Below are 21217 nucleotides of genomic sequence, written 5' to 3' on the forward strand. Positions count from 1 at the left end.
CCCCACACACACACTATTGTCAAAAAAATCAATTGACAAAAGAAAAAAAATAAGTAATAAATTTAATTATGAATACTCAAAAAATGGGGATGATCTTGAAATCGCTTCTAAGCTGCCGAATTTCGCAACATAATTGGCCAAAAATTAATAGAAAGTTCAATAGAAACCCAATATAATTTTTTAGCGAATTCACTAGGTTTTCTCATGGAATTTTTTGCACATAGAATATTAAGACTTTTTTTTTTTTAATTATTAAAGTTTTGATTCTAATATTTTCCAACATTTTAAATGAAAAAGAAATGAAATATGTTAATAAAATTGGATTTGCCTCAATTAACAAAGAAAATTTACAAGTTTCATCACGAATATGCGAAGAAATAAGATGACGGTACTTGTCCTCTCCCCGAAAAGATGAAAGATTTTTACATAAAAGTGAAATGCATTATTTTTTCCCGACCAAACCTACCAAAAAAGAATCAACAAGATGGCATTCCACCTTTTCTGTTACCAACAGGGTAGACAGAATCACTCAATTGTACACCCACAAGCGACGGTCATATTGGCCAGATCCACCGAAAATGAATTGATACCTGTTTTTAACCGAAAAAATAAAGATTGAGCATGTGCTGAAATATAGAAATCAATTTTACATTAGCCTTATAATTTAAAATGAATTTTTGTTCATTACAATCATCAATCGTCATTTATGTAAATATTCTTTTTGATATAATTTTATTGAGATTATTTACAGCCGTGTCCACACTGATTCACGTTAACGTCCTCGGTTAAACGTGTTTTATAAATTTTTTCGTATTTATTCTTCATTTATAATACAAATGACATTGTTATAAAAACCGAAATATTGACAACTTAAAATATAATCATCAATTATTCAATTAATTATCAGTTTAATTGGAATGATTTATGAAATAATTTAAAGTGCCGTTTCAATCGATCCAAAACAAATGAATCATTGATTCCTCTTCATTATCGTCTGCGAAACATTCTCTTTCTGCAGATATGTAATTGATGAGTAAATCCGAGTGGACCTGCTCAGGAGAGGTCAAGGGGAATGTTTCTGTAAAATATCATACGTTCCAAAGATTTACAATGAGTATATGTTGCTCAAGTTTACACAAGAACATTCGTAATATTCAGATTGACGACTCTTGTTTGTATACAGTCATCGCTTATTATTGCTCTCAAATAAACTTTGCACGCGGCAAAAAGCAAAAAAGAATACTTCGAAGGAAAGTAATTGTAACATCATCCACGAATTCAAGGATTCGAAATTACCATAATTGAATTTGTCTATTTCATGTGTTTAACATGACAACAACTAACAATATGGAACAATGTAACGAGTATATTAACGCAATTATTATGGATAAATAATCATTTCAACATGCGAAACAAGAACTAACACAATCATCCAGTGCAATAGAAAATGGCAAATTATTCTGGCTACGGGTAAATGTGTTTGGACACCAAAGAACAAACAAATTTCAACTTCATTTTCAGCATTCTCAAATAAAATATTTTCCTATCTCTCGACCTTTAAGTGGTTGCATCGTGAGGGAATCCCCGCTAAACCATACGCAGCATATAGGTGCCACTGTAGAGCGAGTGGGACGCTTACGAAAGCGCGATCACTACAGGGTTAACAACGGAAGTTTCTCCTAACTGAAATAGATCGAAATTCCTCGCCATTTTTGCGTAGAAAATCTTGCCAGTGCACTCGTCCTCTACCCTACCTTCCTATTCAATAAAAAAAAGATCATAAAGACGATTTTCTAACTGAAGACATGTCTATTTACAAATGAAATTTAATTTAATTCCCTTAAATTTTGTGTTCGCATTTCTATTCCTTAGGAAGCCTTTGGTGTTCGTACATATCTTTTCACAAGGAACCCAAATGAATAATAAGCTCATCCAATATCAGAAACGATCATATATCTCTTTGGTATCCAACAGCCTTTAAGGGTAGATAACTGAGTTTTCCAAGTTGCAGGATGTTGAATAGAAAATTCTCCCGTGTTATCTATTAATTTTTAAAAGTCGTTGTTCATCAACTCTGTACGAACGTAAAATCAAGAAATGGTTCAATTCTCTATTTGTAAGAGTCCATATTTTCACAGTATTGTTACATTTTCAATATTCGGCCTCCGAGTTATGATAAGTATCTGAATTATAAATTTCTAAGTTATTTTTCAGAATTAATGTATCTTTTTATAGAAAACTTACATTTATATTTGAGGGGATATTGCTATGTATTTTAAACATGACGGGTTGAATGATGATCTCCATGTTTTCTCTATATTCCATGTGTGGTAAAACTCATTGTTTATTGTCAAAAAAATTATCCAGTATACTTCATTTTTCAGATGGACAACAATTTTTTCCGCAAAATTGACAAATTTTTTTTCGCTGTTAGACCCCTGATTTTTTTAGAACATTCTGGAGAAAAAAGTTGTTTTATTTAAAAAATAGAGTACACGGCACTGCTTTTTCACTCATCATATTATTTTAGGATTTTACGCGGCCAATGACCAATTACTTTTTTTACACGAATTATCAGTCTTTGCATTCATGTTAAAACACAGAAAGGAGATAATTAGGAATACAGGAGAAACATTGAGAGATCCTCACTTAAATAATTCTTGATTTTTCCAACTCATAGCAGCCTTGTACCCTTAATTTAAAAAAAATCTGTGAAAATTGGGACTGTGTATTTTAAGAATCGGGTACATGGACCCATTAACTTTTAATTCTATAATTTTATGTTTCCAGAAAGCAACCAGGAACTTATTATCTTAACATTAATAGTTTTGAAACTTCTTTCTTTTGTATGCATGAAATATTAACACATGAATATCTTCAATTGAATATTCTCAATTCCGAAAACTCTTATTAGTCTTCCCTCAATCCCACGTTTGTAATTTGGGTTTAAATCCCCGTTGGGCACAATGTCCATTGGATCGTCTAAGGCATCGGCAGTGAGCAATACAGAATCGATTACGATTAAGTTGGCTGTGTTTCCCACTTTGGCTACCACTCGGGTAAACGTCACTCGGTGCTAGAGGGTGGAGCAGCGTAACGAGTTCTTGGATCGCTGTCTCCATCGCAAATATATTTGCCGGATACAAATCGCCGTTTCACGAGACTCAGTCTGTACCCAGCACCGACAAGTTCAAATTCAACGCCTGAGAGAGTTGTTCCCTCACAATTGAACTGAGTTACAATAGTCCCTTGAGATCCTGGACCACGTTCAAGCTCAACTCGCGCTTTCAATGAACCAACTCCATTACTCTCACTGTGCTGAGACAGCTCGGTGAATTTCCAAAGTAATCTGTTTGTATCGGGCAGCCACTGGGCTGAGGGCTTACTGTGGAGAGTCTTGAAGCCACCGTCTATAGGGGCTGCTACGTGCAAATTCAGGAGGGGACTTGGGGAGGCCATTGCACGACTGTTGTACTTGTAGTCGATCTATGGATGAAAATGACAAATAAAAAGGAGTCATTAGTAAAAAGTAGAGAAGTTGGTAGAGTTAACTCAACTTTGAAAACATTTTTTTATGAATTTCTTTGAATTTAAGGCCCGGGTGTACTATCTTTCGAACGTTATCTCGATGTTTTTTTTCATCTTTCGTCATCTCAAAATTGTCAATTAAGTCCTGCATCATGCACATGTTTAAAAAAATTATGAATTAATAATCAAAAAAAAGTAGAAAAAATTCTTCATTTTTTCAAAGAGCATTTTTAATTTATATTCAGAAGTTGAATAACAAGAAATTGAAAAATGTATCTGATTTACGGTGACAAATGCCGTCGTGTTACTCAATAATATGCAGGGGGAAGACTGATTTCGTAAATCTTTTCTCACATTGCACAGAGACATTTATTATGGAAAAGGCTCTTTGAAAAAAGTTGTAATATTTTGGAGAATTTTTTAATCACACTTTTATCACATAAAAATGGCACATGACTACATACCACTGTTTTGAAAATTGAGATATCTAGCTGTCACTTCTCATGAGGAGTTAGTGTTTTGTTATCCACCATGGAAAATGACAGTTAATAGATAATTTGCCACAGCGAATCAGATATTTGTAATTTCCACTTTTTTCAACTCATTATGAATCTCAATTAAAAACGCTCTTTGAAAAAGTTCAAATTTTTTTCTATTTTTTCTTTTATCATTCTATCATAATTTTTGGGAATTTCTACATGATGTACCACTCAATTGACAATTTGGATTACGAAAAATAAAAAAAAATCCAGATAACATTCGAAAGATAGTATACCCAGGCCTTAAGGGAGATAAGGGTGGATATCTTCTGGTAGAGCAACGTGAATGCTGGAAATTCAGGTAATCTTTTTTTTTCTAATTAAAAACTGCGTTGATCTGAAATTTGGGATGAGAGACATTAGAGTAAAATGGTCACTTTGGGCGTTTTTCAAGAACAAACTTATAAATAAAACTCATTTTGTTCTTATCTCATTTCCACGAAAATTCATCAGCATTTTGATGAGTTAAACGTCACAATTTCAACGCACTGTTTCCTCTAGGCGGCACTGACAGCTCATAAAATCTTGAGACAAGTTTTTGAAATTGACAAGATCCTGAAATCTTGAAAAAGTTTACGAGAAATGAAAGAACCTACATACATCCATGGCATCTGTGAAATCCGAAAAAAAAATATTGAAACACGTTTATTGAATTTTTGTATTATAAAATATTTAAAAAATTGACATTTCTACAAGTAACTATTTGTGATACTACAAAAATAACAATTTTTCATGAGGCTTAAATGAAATATTAAGTTTTGAAGGTACAAATCATTAAATTAATCAAATTAATTTATGTGTATTTTATAAATTAATTTATGAATGGAAACTAACGAGGTAGAATCTCCAAGGGTATCTGGAAACTTGCAGTCTTCCAAGTTGGTGAAAAAAATAAATTCAGATGATTAAAATTTTGTAATCTTAAAATCTGATGTGCCATTAATTTCCGAACCACTGACTTATTGAATTCGGTCAATTTGATATAAAGTAGCAAATTGAGCAAAGATTTTTAAATAATTAAGACAGCATTACCTTGAGATCTGTATGTGTGGACTCACACTTCCAGTACGCCACTAGTTGAAATGGACAAGAGCCTGCGCCCTCCTTATTCTTAATTTGATACTTGAGAATGTCCACATTGAAGTACGAGGCCGAGGGGTTCTGCTCTGCCTGACGACGTAGCAATGTGGTTAAGGCACTCATATTAAACTCGAATATTGTACAGTCTGATGTCGTCTGAGTGGCATCACTGAGTAACCAACATAAAGAACCCATTAGGACTCTCATTCCCCTCACAAACACCACAAAAATCCAAAAAATACTCACATGCTAAGAAGTTGGCTATTGGGCAGTAATCTTTCAAGACGATTACTATTCCTGATTCTAAACAACAGTTTAGCAGGACTGGGATTATTTGCCAATACAGCCACGATTCCCGCAGGAAACGATAGCATCATGTCACCACTGAGTTTCACCTGACAGCGATTTTCATCAGTTCCCCTAAAATACGAGTGAACAATCTCGTGAAAAGCCACTGCAAGAGGAATGGTATCAGCAAGTCCAATGGTGAGAGGTGACGGTCCCCTAGACGATCCCACACCAACTCCAGCAGTGCGAAACTCCAAACTAGCGACACTGTCAGCCCTTGATATAGTGGCAGGCGATGCTCGGCCTCTAGTTGGGCCCTCACTGCGTCGTGAAGGTGGTCTTGGAATAGCAATTGACCCCGTAGGTGTAGACGAGGCTGATTGCTTAGGTGGCAATGCAGGTGTAATATCACCAACCTCCGAAAATAAATCACCCTCAGGAAATTTACTATGTAAACTTGTCAATTGTGGTGGTGCACTCTGTGGCACTGGTGACGATGACGTTGGTGGCGGACTCTGCAAAGGTGCATAAGGATGACTCGCTGTAGGTGTTGAGGCACTCGATGGTGTACTACTTGGATTGAATAAATTTAATCCAAGTAAATCTGAACTTGGTTTACCAAGCTGTTGAGAAACTGACTGAGATCTCTTCATAAGATGATCCGAATCGGTATTTGAACCCCTGCGACCCGTGGGTGCCGGTGACAACGAGAGATTCTCAACAGTTGCTCTCAACTCATCGACACTTGCACTCATGGGTGCACCACCATTGCTCAATGGCTTTATCTCAACTCTTATTTTTCTCTCTCTCTCGTCCTCTGATTCAGTGTCCGAACTCGAGTAAAAACCTTTCTCATTTTCCCACGGATCGGGCTTTGGCCTTATGCAAAAACCATCCTCATCCACTTCGGGTGTTGGCGTTTCGGACTTTCGGCTCTCGTCCTTCTCCTCTCTATTTGAATATTCGGCATTCAAAAAAAAAATCAATGTTAGTTCATTATTCAGGAGATTGTTAAGCTTTCAGCAAGCCCAGTGTACTTCGCGCTTCAGGAAATTATCGAATTCTCTTTGATTATATAACATACGTTTTTCAGCATAAAATATGACTAGTCATAATGCGGAATGAACGTTTGGATGGGAGAAACACAAGGGGTCTCTCAATCAAATTAACTATTTATCTTTTTTGGGAAATGAAAATTCTTCCAGTTCATGAATTAAAAGATTTTCAGTAACCCCAGCGGCCATGTCCTTCTATATCATAACTAGTCACGGTTATATTAAAAATATTGCAATAACAATTTATGAGTCGCACTGGGTATGCTGATCATGCATATACTGACAGATCAGACTTTTCTTCCTTGTTACTGCTTGTATCCACCGAGTCCTTCTTTTTCTTCGCCTTTTTCTCCTTTCTCTTCTCTCGTCTACTGCGAAGAAACCCTGTTGATATCACCACACACAGAATTTAATAAAATCATTCAATAATTACCCGGAGATCTAGTAATGAAAATAGTCATTCGGATGCAATATAAAGAAGGCTGTGTCTACACACACGGTACATGATAATTAACATAGATCCAAGGTAACCTTTACCCTGTATCTAAGGCTTGTTTTTTTACCATGTATCTATGAAAAGTACTATTGATGGAAGGTTTTACCATACGTCTATGGTTTTTGCCATGCTTCTATGGTTTTCTTTCCTGTCGCCTGTGGTGCTTTGGTAAGGTAAAGTTTACGGCGAATGGTAATTTTTTTCCATGTGTTTATGGCCCTTTCATAGATGCATGGTAAAAACCATAGACGTATGGTAAAATCTTCCATCAATGGTACTTTCCACAGATCCATGAAAAAACAAGTCTTCCATACATGGCAAACGTTCTCTTGGGTCTATGGTAATTACCATATACCGTGTGTGTAGACACTGCCTATAAAGAACAAATAAACAATTCTCGAAGGAAGAATCTCTACGATTTTTAGTCCACCATTGAAAAAGCGTATGAAAAAATTCAAGAAAAAATCTTAAGGTGTTTCATGTAAAAAGTCAAAATAATGAAAAAAAATCGAAAAATTCAAGGAAGAACTATCTCAGTATGCCGCATCACTGGGAATTTTTCCAAAATTTTCTCAGATCTTGCGTTGTAGAAAAAAAATTATGAATTTGCAATGTTCAAATGAGAATATTGATTGTATGAATTGTAGTCTACTATTTTTTAATACTTTTATTATTTTCAACTTGATTCGCCAAATCATCTGTTTTCTCATTGTCTCTAAGTCTATAACTCGTCACCCCTCAAGGCAAGGTGTTTTACTCGTGTGCTCATCGCCCTCATCGTTGTCATCGGTCTTTCTCCTACTTTTCCCCGTCCCCGATTGTTGCATACGTAAATTATACACTGCGTCCGTTACTAATTTACCGTTCCAACGTTTAATATTTTTAATTGGAGGCAAATGGTCCATTTTTTATTTGTCTTTGTTAATTCACAAAAAAAATCGAAGCTCAAAACGTCAATATTATAATGGAAAACTATTTGAAAATTTGGATTTTTCGTGTTCGGCGATTGAATCAGGGTCGATAACAATAGGACCCCACTTCCGTTTCACCCCCGGAGATCTACACATGAAACACCTTAATACATCTGCTATAGACTATTCAAAATTCTAGTTGTTTGTTTTTCTAATGGTTATTGAATATTGCGAAGTTTCTTCACCTTTTTTTAATGGAAAATATTCAACTTAAAATAATCAAGAGATCTTTCATGTTATTAGAACTCCTCGGCAGAAATAATTCAAGATTTTTTCGATGGATTAAAAGAAATGAAAGAGAAAGGCAAATACAGTGGAAAAACTTGGAAAACTCATACCGAGTAACATACGTTGAAAAAATCTCAACACGATGTTCTGTGGAAAAATCAAAACCTATTGCTTTTCAATAGAATTTCCAATAGAAACCTCTAGTGAGTGCGCCCTTGAATTTTTCTACACGTGAATCCAATCAAAATCAATTGTTTATCTCATGCAGGGGGAAAAATATGTATAGCTGGTCATTTAATTGCCCATATATTTTCACTCACCCTATTTCACAAAAGTTTTCATTTTCTACTGGCGAAAACAGATCAGTAGCGGTATTGTAATTGATACAAGGTAGAGAGAGGCTAATTGTGCATATAGCAGGTCAAATGCAAGATTATTAACGGCGATGGAGCTTACTATCAACGGCGATCTATTTTTAACCCACTGCGGCACATCACGGTACCCCACTTTTCATCTTTTTGTACTAGTGTGCGTGCGTCGCCTGCTACTCTTATGGCGCACTAATACTCAGACGAACCCCCCACTTCCCTCACACCGATGCTTCTCGTGAGCTCCGTACCGCAATGGGTTAATATGAACTCAAACAGCAACCATCACCTAAATTAGTCGCTAAAAACTTGATAAATTGTTTTTCTAACAAATTAAAAAATCCTTCAAGACTAAATGATTAATTGGGGAAAAAAAATCATGCAAACTGATGATTCAATATTTTTGTCAGTTTGGAGATAGATTACGCTTCGACAGCTATTAGGGGACTCATAAGAAATCGCAGAATAACATTGCAACTCTTGGGAAGTACAAAATTTTTTATGAAATCTCATTTCATTAGAATAAAACACAAAAACAGTGAGCCATGCATTAGTCGATAAAAATTGAGTTAAGAAACAATAATTTGTAATAATTTGACGGCTCACCTGAGGCATCACTCATCGCCCCTTGCCCCTCAACGTCTTTCATTCAAGTCCATATCTCCCCTCTGATAATTACTCAATACAAATTTCTAGCTGTGTAATGATTTTTATTGCGTGGAAAGTGCTCTTCGAGTGTAAAACGTCTTCAATTCATTTTTCTCCTGGAGAGGTACACTGAGCAAAACATTTTACAAGAAGTAAAACGTAATTGTGGGGTATGACGTCGATTCCGTAAAAAAAAAAATTGTTTTCCGTGTAATTCTCAAGATGTGTTAATGAAAATTCAGATCTGTTTGCACAGGAAAAAATGTGAGCCAAAACGTAATTTTTAACCCTCTCGCACGCGCATCCCTCTTCATTGAGAAAAACAAAACCAAGACTTATTTAAACTAAAAAATCGCAATTTTTCTCCGTGAGAGTCACTAACTAAATTTTTCCATCTCAACGTACTTTTTCTACAAAGACTCACAAATATCACTCCTTTGGTTAGAATTACGTTTCAAGGCCCGGGTGTGTTAACTTCCGAACGTTGTCTCGATTATTTTTTCATCCTTATGTTTCACAGTATTCGCCAATTTTCATTTGATTTTATATCATGCCAGAGTTCTTAGAAATTATAATTGTTCAATAAAAAAGAAAAGAAAAAAACTGAATATTTTCAAAGGGATTTTCAAAGGGAAGTCCTATAGGGAGAGGAGATCGCAAATTGATAATTTATCACAGCAACTGACCATCTAACAGCCATTAGATACGGTAAATTATTAATTTGCAATTTCCTTTCTATTGGATTTATTTCCCAATGTCATTAAAAAACACTATTCGAGAATGTTTTTCCGCATTTTTTAAATCCTACAGTCATAATTTTTAGGTACTCCAGCGCTATATAAAACTGAATGGCAACTGGAGAATATTCCAGACTATCAAAACAGGAAAAAAACTATCAAGATCACGTTCGAAAGTATATACGAGATTTCAATTCAATAAAATTTTCGGAATTAAAAAAGAACATTCATCTTTTGCCTCACAGTTTTCCCGAGTTCGTAAAAATTTCTAAAATAAACAATCTGCTACACGGTCACGTGACTTGCCATGTAATGTTTTCAAGAATTTTTACTCTATTTTCAACATTGAACACTTCTTTATCAAAATGTTCCCTCTTCAGTCGCATAAAGACGAATTACAAAGGTACACAGTGCATTTCACACTACACGATGATTGAATGAAACTATCCGACTCTCGTTCATCGTGTAAATAATTGCAATGGATAATTGTGGACGGTTTGTTGTAAATAAAACGTAAAAAATGAAAAGAACGAGCAATGATAAGTAGTCGCAATCGGATGGACTTGGACTGTTTCAATCCCGGAAAGAGTGTCAATGAAGGCCCCTTGCTGTCAGTGCCCCATAATGATTGTTAGAAAAACAATTTAGGTAAAACCATTGTGGTAATAATCCTGATACAAATGGTTAGAAGGAGATCAGTCTATTTTATCGACTGGATTAAATACACTCATCTCCCTATATCATCCATCTTCAGAATTAGAAGTCAATCTAATAAGCTGGTGTTTAACATTAAGGTGTTAGCGTTTTTTTGTCATCAGCAGGTATTCAAAGAAGATTGATTAATGATTAATTTTGCCATTGACCAGTGAACAGCGTGTTCTAGGGTGCAGAGTGGAGGTAATGTTGTACGTATCACCAGTGTAATATACAATAAACCTGCAGAAAGTACATATTCTGTAAAACAAATAACAAGGCAGATAGATATCATCAAGACAGTTCACCTTTCCCTTCAGAACCCACTATCAACATTTTAATCCATGTTTTGGCCCGTTGAGAAAGAGGCAACGATAGTCAATACCCTTTTGAACAGCAAACAAGATTCGAAGATGTTGAAATTTTGTAAATTATCATTGGAAAAACGATGCGGTACTTGCTTGCACGTGCAAGAACGTTTGAATCAAATTGAAAAAGCTATGAATAGAATTTAAAGTTAAAAGGCAGGGTATCTAAATGTTCTTCGTTGGAGGGCGAACAAAACAGCAGTGAGAAAATGTGTTTACGTTTAAGTGAATTAAATGTCGTTCTTGTTCGTGGTATGTGAGAACGACTGCAATTAATCAATTTACTTTACGAACAGACATCACTGTAGAGTCATGTGAATCGGGTATTTGAATAGACCAAGGGGATAAAGAGAATTTTTATCATAAAATCAATTGAAAAAAAACTATGTAACTGAAAAAACTATTGGTGAGAATAATTGTTTGGTGAAGGAATACTTTCTATTATTCATAAAAGGAATGAATAAAAATAGAATGATTGAACAGCGAAGGTTCTCTAATTGTTAAGAGACTCAGTAGAGCGAATGACATTCTTAATTATTGTAATCATGATTGAATGAAATAAATCTCCTTGGCCTCGTCAATTACCCGACAAATTGCAGTCGATTGAATTTTCCAATACTCGTTTAGAAAGATTTTCTAGAGTTCAGATAATTCACGATTAATAAGGAGTTACATTTAGATCCTCTTAAAGGGTTCCTGGAGATGCTGGGAGGTGGAACGGCAGTAGGCGGATTGTTGCCCTGAGGTATGACTGGTGCCGAACCAGACCCTGCTTGCCTCTGTCTCTCTGAAACAATCACTCATCGCTCATATTTTTTCGCTCTCATGAAAACTTACTCGTTCCCCTTTTTTTCATTTATCAAAACAACGGAAACAGAACAAAAATAAGTGCCGCGATTTAATTAAAACTCATTGTATGAACTAAATTGCAATTGGAATATGCGACTTTCAGTACATCATCCTCCACCCGTTTTGTTAGAGCAACGATGGATAAGCGGGGGCTCGAAAACACGACCACAAAAAGCGTAATGAGAACGATTCTAAAGTGAAAACTAGATACCCGAGGAATTGTTTCTTGCTGACGAAAATGTGCTGAAAAAAACGTGATAAATGTTATCATCTGCCCCGATACAAAATCAAATAAATAACAAGAAAAATAAATTGTGTTAAAGATCTGAAGGAGATGAATTATCACAGACGGATGAAAATCTACAGTTCTTGAGGGATAATTGGGAATCTGTATAAAAATATTATTATCCTCTTGTATCAAGGCAGAAGAACCACGAGTGCAAGAACTGAAATTAAATTTGTGTAACTGTGATTGTTTATCATCATCTTTCTTTTACTTCATTCATTTTATTTTGAAGACCTACCCTGGGAGTTGGACATGAACAGGTTGAGAAGCGAGGTGGTACGACGTGAGCCCTTGGTGGTGGCGTCTCTATCCTTTTCCTTAATCCTCTCTTTTTCCCCTTCCCCATCCCAACTACCCAAACCCTTACAATTGAGACTTTTCTTATACGATTTGTTACCAGCAACGCCTGTTTCTCCATTAGTTCCTTTGGTCGTTGCATCCTTGGCTGTTGTGTCATTAGTCGCCTCCAACTGGTGTGTTTGACTGGCAATCTCAGCTAGACTCGTCATCACCTCGTCATACTCGATCGCGCCTGGCGTATTACGTACATCATCAGTGGCTTTCGTACTGTCGTTGATAAAGTCACGATGATTACCTGGCCGTTCGAAACCCGTATATTTCGACTGCACAAATTGCTCCAGTAGCTTTTCCACCGTCATGTCCAGGCACTGGCGTTTGAAGTCAATGTGAACCTGTCCAACCTGCTCGTGATTCGTTTGGAGCGCATCTGCGTAGGTGTTGAGGAACTCCTTCATGTGTCTGAGATGGGTCTCCTCCACGTCTTGGAATCTCTGAAAGTACATGGCGGATAAATCCATTTAGCCATGCTTAATTACTCATTTTGATCATGTTAAAGATTGATCATATTTTAGATTTTAGATTTTTGATCATGTTAAAGATTTTAGATTAATTACTCATTTTGATCATGTTAGATTTTAGATTTTTTCTTGGGTCATATTTCTGGCTTTTGTTTCGTCGTCCACTCCCCTTAATGTGCATAAGATTTTCAAATAAATGATTGAGAATACCAACATAGGCAGATGTCAACTCACCCTACATGCAGCTGTCATTTTAGTCTCAAAATCATTTCTAACTGCAGTGTATTTATCCACAAGTGTTCTATAGTCATCCTGAGTCTTCTTAAATTTGGCTTCAGCCTTCTCCAGCTCTCGTTGGCTGGCACTGTCCTTCCTAAGCTTCTCCAACTCCAACGCCTTCTGCATGCACATGTCCTTGGCCTTCTGGAGTGTCACTGTGATGCTCTGAATATTCTGAACGACCTCGAGGGTTGAGGATTCTTCCTCTTTAACCTGAAAAATGAAAAGTAATCACTTCTCTCTCTCTCTCTCTCTCTCTCTCTCTCTCTCTCTCTCTCTCTCTCTCTCTCTCTCCTCTCTCTGTCTGTGTGTGTTAATGTTTTTCGATGAAAGTATAGAACGGAATCTACCGAGTGGGCGGAAACTGATAACAAGCCCAGGGAAACTGTACAATCATTTAGAAATAAGATACCACTGCTATCGTGGGCCGTCAGTCATTCAATTTAAAACAATTATGCAGATCTACTAACAGCCTTGTGCCTCTTGTGAAGCTCGTCAGCGTACTTCGACACATCTTTGATAATTTCTGAGACTCGCTGGGCCATTTGAAGATGAAGACCCGCGAGTTTTTCAGCCGCACCGCGCAGGGCTGCCCATACTGGTGCAAATGTACCCTGTGTACTGCTACTGTTGCTTGCTTGTTTAGCAACTTTGCTGAGCAGTTTGTAGTTGTTCTCCTCGATCGTCGATCTCTCTCGGAGAAATTCAGCCAATTCTTTGCTCGCCACAACTCCATGTTTCATATTATGATACAGCACATCAAATCCATTATTTTTTTCACCCTGGAACATTATGACAAAGCGGGTTTCACGTAATTTGCAAATATATTAGAGCTGAGAGAAGGAAAGAAGCACTTGAAAGCGCCTGGAATTATGGTGCTTAAATATGGCCTAAAAAGTCCGAATATGCGATTTTTAGATGGTGTTTGTATGTATGATGAAGTCTTGTTTGAAATTTTTTTTCGAATTTCATGATTTGATTTATGAATACAGACTTTAACCCTTTGACTCGCAATCTTATCCCCACTACCTATGGGGGCCGGACGTTCGACGTAGAATGGGATGAGTAGCAAGCGCGCGAGCAGTTCCGTAGCACTGAGCGCACGTTTGAATAGATGAGTCCCAAATATAAAAATTTTTAAGAGGAATTTATTGGTAGAGAGGATGAAACAAATTTAAGAAAGAAAAGAAGCAATTTGAAATAAGGCATCTCATTGCTATCAATCTCCGAATCATGAACAGGATCTCCATTTTCAACAAATGGTTGCACTGCATAATTCTCAATATTTGAAGACCATTTTCGTTCTAATTATTCATCTATTTTTTCTTTCTCTTTGCTGAAAAATCATCTGGATTCACTACACAATTTGAAGGTATCTTTCTTTGTTTCACGTATTTACCAGGACTTGCACATACTCTTCTCAATAAACTTTCATTCTTTTTTCGTTTTTTAGCCGAAAAGTCAACTTGAATCGGACCGATATTCCGGTTTGCATCTGTCCAAGTCCGACTTGATTCATGCCGTCAAATCGACATGAAACAAATGGATTCCCGGCATGATTCAGTCCGGCTTGATTCAAACCGATTTTTTTATTTGATTCAGGCTGCCCTTTTTTGGGCGAATCTAATTATCCACTTGTTCATGTTTTCTCTCCTTTTTCTTGAAACATCGGGGTTAATAATTTCTTCGGGCTATCGACCGAAGCCATAGGACAATGTTCATGCCATGTTGAATGTGCACTGGACGTACAACTAGATAGATTGTGTTTGGGTCGAGATTTAGAGGTCGTACCGACATTCATGGACAGTGATACAATGGACGTTTCAATACGATATTGTGTGGGATGAACTGAGTGATTTGGAGATTCTGAGGAAACACAGTAATTAGGGGAGATACCTTATCTTAAGATAACGGAACGTTTGACATAATCACTCTATCTCGTTTTTTAAAATTATTTGTAAATTATCCTTTTCGCGCGATGCACGAGAATGATCGCTGAAGTGCGTCGTCTGTCCCCCTCAATTGCTTGACAATTGCATTTTCCAGTGACGCACAAGAGTTCCCCTTTTTTCCAGCCGCTGCATGATATGATTGATAAAGAATGCAAGATGGCATGCTCCTGGAGACGCTCAGAGCTACTAAAAACACGTTAGGAATGAAATAATGACTCGAGGCATTTTCCTTCACTTGATAATAGTCTCAATGTTGCACTTCTATATTCTATGAAGACTTTGTTCCGAGATGAATAGTGGCGGCGAGCGGAGTTTGTATTCGCGTCAACACGACAAGGCTAAGGTACCACTGGCTCGACCGGTTTCCCTCGCTTTTCCAAGTTACTCAGTGCAAACTCAAAATTAACGGGTGAAAAAATTTAATTATTTTTATTTCAGTTAAGAATCAGCTGAGGAAGTGTGGATATGAAACTGATACTTGTCATGCGAAGATCATAATTGCACCGATTATTGTGTCTTTCACCTCGTAAAACTAAGAGCCTTGAAAATTACATTATTTTTCTTCTCATTTATTTCTAATGTCGCTGGGATCGTTTATCTGTATATCCTGTGGGTTTCTGGAAAGATTGCAATTACGAAACGATGTAATTATTTCTGAGAGTTGATCGATGAGGGAGGGTTGTTAAATCTTGCAGCGAAATGGGATCTGGAAATTTATATCAATCCTTTTGTAAGTTTCTCAGAGACTATTGGGTTAAAAAAATATCGCATGTTTTTCACGAAAGAACGATACAATATGACATGTCACGTACAAAATTTCATTAAAATCGTCTTAATTATCATCCCAATAAATAAATCCATTAATTTAAAGAGCTGATCCCGCAAATTGAGCTAACTTATAATGAAACGTGCATAAAAAAATTATGAGTTATCCGATTCGAACCACAGAGTAATTACATTCCAGTGTCTCGTTATGGATGATAATAATGTAGTCATGCTACGCCTAGCACCACAACCTTTAACGCCTATAAATTCAAAATTTTTGGCGCCGCGCGCTATATTATCCCTAGGGTCGCACTTCATATTGTTTTTCGTTGTTTGCTCCTCTCATAAAACGGTTTTTATTTAATATTAGGTATTTTCATCATGTTAAATCGCGTCAGAGTGGAGTGTTTCTTACGTGGGATATGTAAAGGATCATCATTGTGGGAAGGAAACCTTAAGAAATCGTAACAAATTGTGTGAACAACTAGAAAACGTAACAAGTGATTGAAAAATGAATCGGAATTTCAATAAGAAAATAACTGCTGCCGACTACTCAACATAAAGAGTTCATCAATTATGAGGTTTTTATTCAGCTTAAATTTTGCCACGACTGTGGTTGGTGTCAACAGGCTTCATGTCAATCTCAAATATTGTACACGAATTTTTGAGGATCAGTGTCCATACGATTCTGATCGTCCACACGGCTGCATCCTTAGTCGACAAGCCTCACCAATCTCAAATATTCCATACGAATTTTGAGAATCAGTGTCCGCACGACTCTGGCTGATGTACTGTCAGTCGGCAGGCTTCATTACTCAAATAGTCTATACTAGACTAGATTTTTGAAATGTCTTCTAACGGCTAAACAAAAGAAACGGAAATGGAAACTCTAATGTTTAACTACAAATGTTGAAGAGAATTTCAGCAAGGGAAAGATCAAAGTAGGGGTGAGTGGGGCAAAATAGATTTTTATAGAATGTTAATTCATTGGTTTTTATATTCGGTGAGACAATTTCTCTCCCTGGAACGTATGGATCTTTCCCTTTGGGATGAGCCTACATCGAGCTCAATTGATAAATTTGTCATTGATTTATGAACATGGAAAAAATTCACCCTCTCTTACTCAAATATGCTCAGTCCTCAGAAGTCCTGACATAGATACACAATTGAAGCAATTTCAACTTGTCGCGAATATGATGAACTTTCGTATGACTCAAAAATTTCACGCGATACTAAAGTCCATCTGAATGGCACATAAAACACTAAGTATTTCATATTTACTAAAATGCATATTTATGATCAACGAATGTCTATAAATTTCATGTCAGAATGCCAATATTTCCGGCATATTCTTCCGATTCTCAATACAAGATCCCATATAGTCATGTGATCCTATACATGCGAATGCACAGGTGACATGCAACAAGGGTAAACAGGTCAATTTCTGGACGGAGGTTAGTTTCTGGACGATTTCAACTTGCATCATTGAATATTTCATAAATAAAATGAACATTATATTGATTATTTCACCTTTCAATAATATTACTCGTGTATAATCATGTGATCAATTATTTTTTTATTGATCGACATTTAATAAATAAAAAAAAAATGGGCCCAGTCGTCCAGAAATTACGAGTTTCGGCAGTATTCAACTATTTCTTAATTTAATTATTCTTTGTTTTATTATTCTCATTTCCAATAATTTTTTTCTGCTAAATAAAACATTCTTCACGGTATGGAAGCCGTCATATCCTCATTTAGGCGATTTTTTTATTTTAGATTCTAGGGTGACCAGGCCAATTACTGGATGGTTAAAGGAAATTCGAGTTTCGTGATAGGATCTAAAATAAAAGAATCACCTAAATGGCGATATGATGGCTCCCATACCTTCAAGAATGTTTTAATTAGCAGAAAAAAATTGTTTGAAGTGAAAATAAAAAAACAAAGAATAATTAAATTGAGAAATAGTTGAATGTAGACGAAACCCCCAATTTCTGGACGACTGGGTGATATTTTATTTATTTATTAAATCTTGATCAATAGAAGAAAATAATTGATCACATGATTATACTCAAAGGATATTATGGAGAGGTGAATTAATTAATACAATTTTCATTTTATTTGTGGAATATTAAGTTGAAATCGTCCAGAAACTAACCCCCGTCCAGAAATTGACCTGTTTACCCTACTACGAAACTCGAATTTTCCTTAACCGTCCAGCGATTGGCCTGTTCACCCAACCAGTGAAGTACTTCTTATCTTGGCAAAGGAGGAACCTCAGCCGTATACCCCCACTCTACCCAAATCTCCCCTTGTGCTCGTGTCCCCACCACTGAAATCGAGGTTACTTCTTTGGCAAATTTAATATACGCCAACAAAACCCTCAAGAAGAGTATAAACTCCCGAGTAAAATCGTAGAATATGAAAAAGAGAAAGGACGGTAGCCGCAAAGCGTAAGAGAATAAACAAAAGAAATACCGAAGGACACATCAAATCTAGCGTTTCATACACGTTAACCCGCTCGTCATCATTTATGCGTTTTTTGCGGGAAGAATTATGAGTCGAACTGCTGACATGTTTCTCGTGATTTTCATCTTATCAATCATTTTTTTCGAGTAAAGCGGCATTTTCAATGGACCTAACCTTTCATAATGCACCAAGAGATGAACTGACTAAGTACTAATACAGATGTGCGAGGCATGACGTGAAATCACTGACATCAAGCTAATACGTAATCACTTGTGTTTATTTAGTAGAGTATATTCTATAGAATAATTGAATTGTTGATTAAACTCACCCAGAAGTAATCAGCAAAATCGACAGTCATGATGAGTCAATCAGACCATTTTTCAGTACATAATAGGGAGTAATAATTTACTGTTTCAACGTACTCCTCGCTAAACCGCGCCCGGATATTCCTCAGTGCCGTTGTTCGTGTGAAGCTTGTTTCTCTATTGCTTCACCAATACTAAAAAATCACTCCCATACATACGCAGAAAACAATCGTAACAAACGAACGACTATAGGCGGATGATTCTTTTTTTGTCGCAAATATTTGTGTTCTTTGGTTGGGGCGATTCGGTGATTCCTGGTGCATCGGCAGAGTGCAAAATATCGGAGCAAATGGGTATACGACGTGACACCTCACCTTACTATCACTTTTCGCTGCGGACGATAGAGGATTATCAAGTTGTGATGGATTCCGCCGTGAAAGGTTCACGGACAGCGGATAGAACGATGCCGCGGACTGCCGCGGACAAACACTGAGGACTCTTCTTCTTCCTCTAATCCTGGAAGCTTTGTTCCTCACTGTGGTAGGGGGAAGTGCTACCAACACTGAGGACTCGATGCAGTGTCGCATATGCACCAGCGACGGTTGCAGGGTCCCTAGGCGACCGCCATTTTCCCTAACTTTAGGATTTATATTCAAATTTATTATTTTCAATTTCTAAGTCAATTCATCGAGATGTTTTTTAATAATTTTTAAAATAGAGAAATGTTTAGGTTTTCATTGAACAAAGACTCGGGAAAAACCCAAGAACAGGAAAAGAGCAATAAACTGGGGAATGTCCCAACATCCTCAGACCACCCGGAGGTTAATCCCTTTCAAGTACCTCTTTTTTCTTATATGATGAGTTTTTCGAGTGCAATTTGACCCGTCGGAGTCAAAAAAACCTTTCTTGAGAGAGTTTATTTCTTTCCCAAGAAAACTTTAGAATTTCCCTTGTTTTCCCCAACATGTGTGGGTGAGGCCCTTTGTTTGGGTCACGTAGGCCCGAGAGTTTGGGGCTGGGTTAGAGCGAACGGTTGTGGGGGTGTGAGACCAACCCCATCGACCAAGTTCAAGGACATGATTGGCTCCCCACTCCTTCGAGTGGGATGACTTTTTCGCGCGTTAGACTTAGAATAATTTTAAGACTAGAATTAACAGCAGATCCACCACCTACGTGGACTAGTGAAGATCTAGAGATCTTCTCCTTTGAGTTTGTGTTCAAAGTTTCTATTTGTTATTGTCAACGAAAGTCAAAGTGCAAATATATTCATTATAATTTTATCTTCTACATAAATCCAGTGTTTGTGTACAATTATTTAAACAAAACCCGCACTTGTGCAGCAGAGTGCTTTGGCACTCCACGGGCAACGGACCCGCCATCTATATTACAAAATAACCAGCTCGGGAAACAGCAGAGGCGGACACGAGAGCAACTTATTAGGTTGTTTTTATTAAACTCAATGCAGAGGGCGCCATAGAGCCACCGGCTGATTTTTTTGGCGGGAGTGTATAAATAGCCAATTCTATGGATGTTGGGGCGAAATGTTTGTTTATCTTTGAGTAAGTAGGTAATACATTTTGAAAGAACGTTTATCGTAAGAACAGCATTAGTCTTCAACCTCGCTCTAATTTATTTTGGTCCTAAGAAACCAGTGTGTATTCTTTTTTATTTGTTTAAGCTGTTTTATCATATTAGGCGGAACAATAGGATAAAATCATTTACCTGTAGATTCACTTTCACTAATGATTTAATTGAAACTGGAATGATTCTCGCATAAACCCCTTCCCGGGTTCAGATCTTGAATACCAATAAAATCCAACCACTGCTGACGAATATGCGGAGATTTCGATGGGATCTGAAATCTACATTTGTTCTTGCAATTAGAGAAAGAGCAAGGGTAAACCATCGTTAACTGATTTATATCAATTCGGAGGTCCTTGAGCACACATGAGCACACACCATTCAAATGTTTACAACAGGTTATGTTCTTTCGATCATGGGAGCCGGCATGTTGGAAAGCCGGTAGCACCCTGGCGCCATTAGTTCTTGAATTGGCCAAAAACTCCCTAATGGAATGTAAATTGGGATTATTGTAATCGCTTGGTGGTCGGAAGGTGGTCAAAGGTGGTCGAATTCCTAATTTTTTTTGTGGTAAAAATCAATTAGTTATAAACAGTCAAAAATTTCATCCATGGTCGGCGGGGGGAGTGCATTTTTTAAAACTCGATGCATGAATTTATACAGAATCATGTGGTGGTCAAAGGTAGTCGAACATTTAATTGATTAATTCACTCTTTCATTTGATAATGAACAATGTTTATAAATGTGCTGCATTCGGTCGACAGCTCTTTAGGGGGGAGGGGGGGGATTGTTTGTACAATCGTCAAAATAAGGGCCTCCGCAGAATCAAAAAGCACAAGCGATAAGCAACAAATATAGGTTACAGGCTATAAGCAACATGAAATAAGCAACAATTCAACGCACAATACAGAGGC

The 21217-nt window shown here is 36.9% G+C and overlaps 1 protein-coding gene across 3 annotated transcripts; it reads right to left on the bottom strand.

Annotated features, from left to right (window-relative positions):
- Positions 1-715: 715 nt before the first annotated feature.
- Positions 716-19225, bottom strand: LOC107035485 (F-BAR domain only protein 2). Of its 3 annotated transcripts, XM_015252931.1 has the most exons (9): positions 18746-19225; positions 13702-14013; positions 13187-13444; positions 12730-12925; positions 12532-12666; positions 6775-6874; positions 5394-6386; positions 5100-5316; positions 716-3486 (listed from the first exon to the last, which is right to left on the bottom strand). In XM_015252931.1, exons 1-9 carry the CDS (start codon positions 18773-18775, stop codon positions 3067-3069), a joined length of 2661 nt encoding a protein of 886 aa, XP_015108417.1. In that variant the 5' UTR covers positions 18776-19225; the 3' UTR covers positions 716-3066. The 3 variants fall into 3 exon arrangements, with proteins under 3 accessions (XP_015108417.1, XP_015108408.1, XP_015108399.1); XM_015252922.1 differs by having other exon boundaries at positions 6784-6874; positions 12532-12925; XM_015252913.1 differs by having other exon boundaries at positions 12532-12925.
- Positions 19226-21217: the final 1992 nt, after the last annotated feature.

The sequence above is a fragment of the Diachasma alloeum genome, unplaced genomic scaffold (genome assembly GCF_001412515.2).
Source record: "Diachasma alloeum isolate Michigan unplaced genomic scaffold, Dall2.0 Dall_scaffold_00176, whole genome shotgun sequence".
NCBI classification, from domain to species: Eukaryota; Metazoa; Arthropoda; class Insecta; order Hymenoptera; family Braconidae; genus Diachasma; species Diachasma alloeum.

Coding starts and splice junctions, on each gene's coding strand:
- LOC107035485 (XM_015252913.1), bottom strand. CDS start 18,775: ATGACTGTCGATTTTGCTGATTACTTCTGG. Junction 6,875..12,531: donor TGGAGAAACAGGCGTTGCTG/GTAACAAATCGT, acceptor TGATATCAACAG/GGTTTCTTCGCAGTAGACGA. Junction 6,387..6,774: donor AAGGAAGAAAAGTCTGATCT/GTCAGTATATGC, acceptor ATATTCAAATAG/AGAGGAGAAGGACGAGAGCC.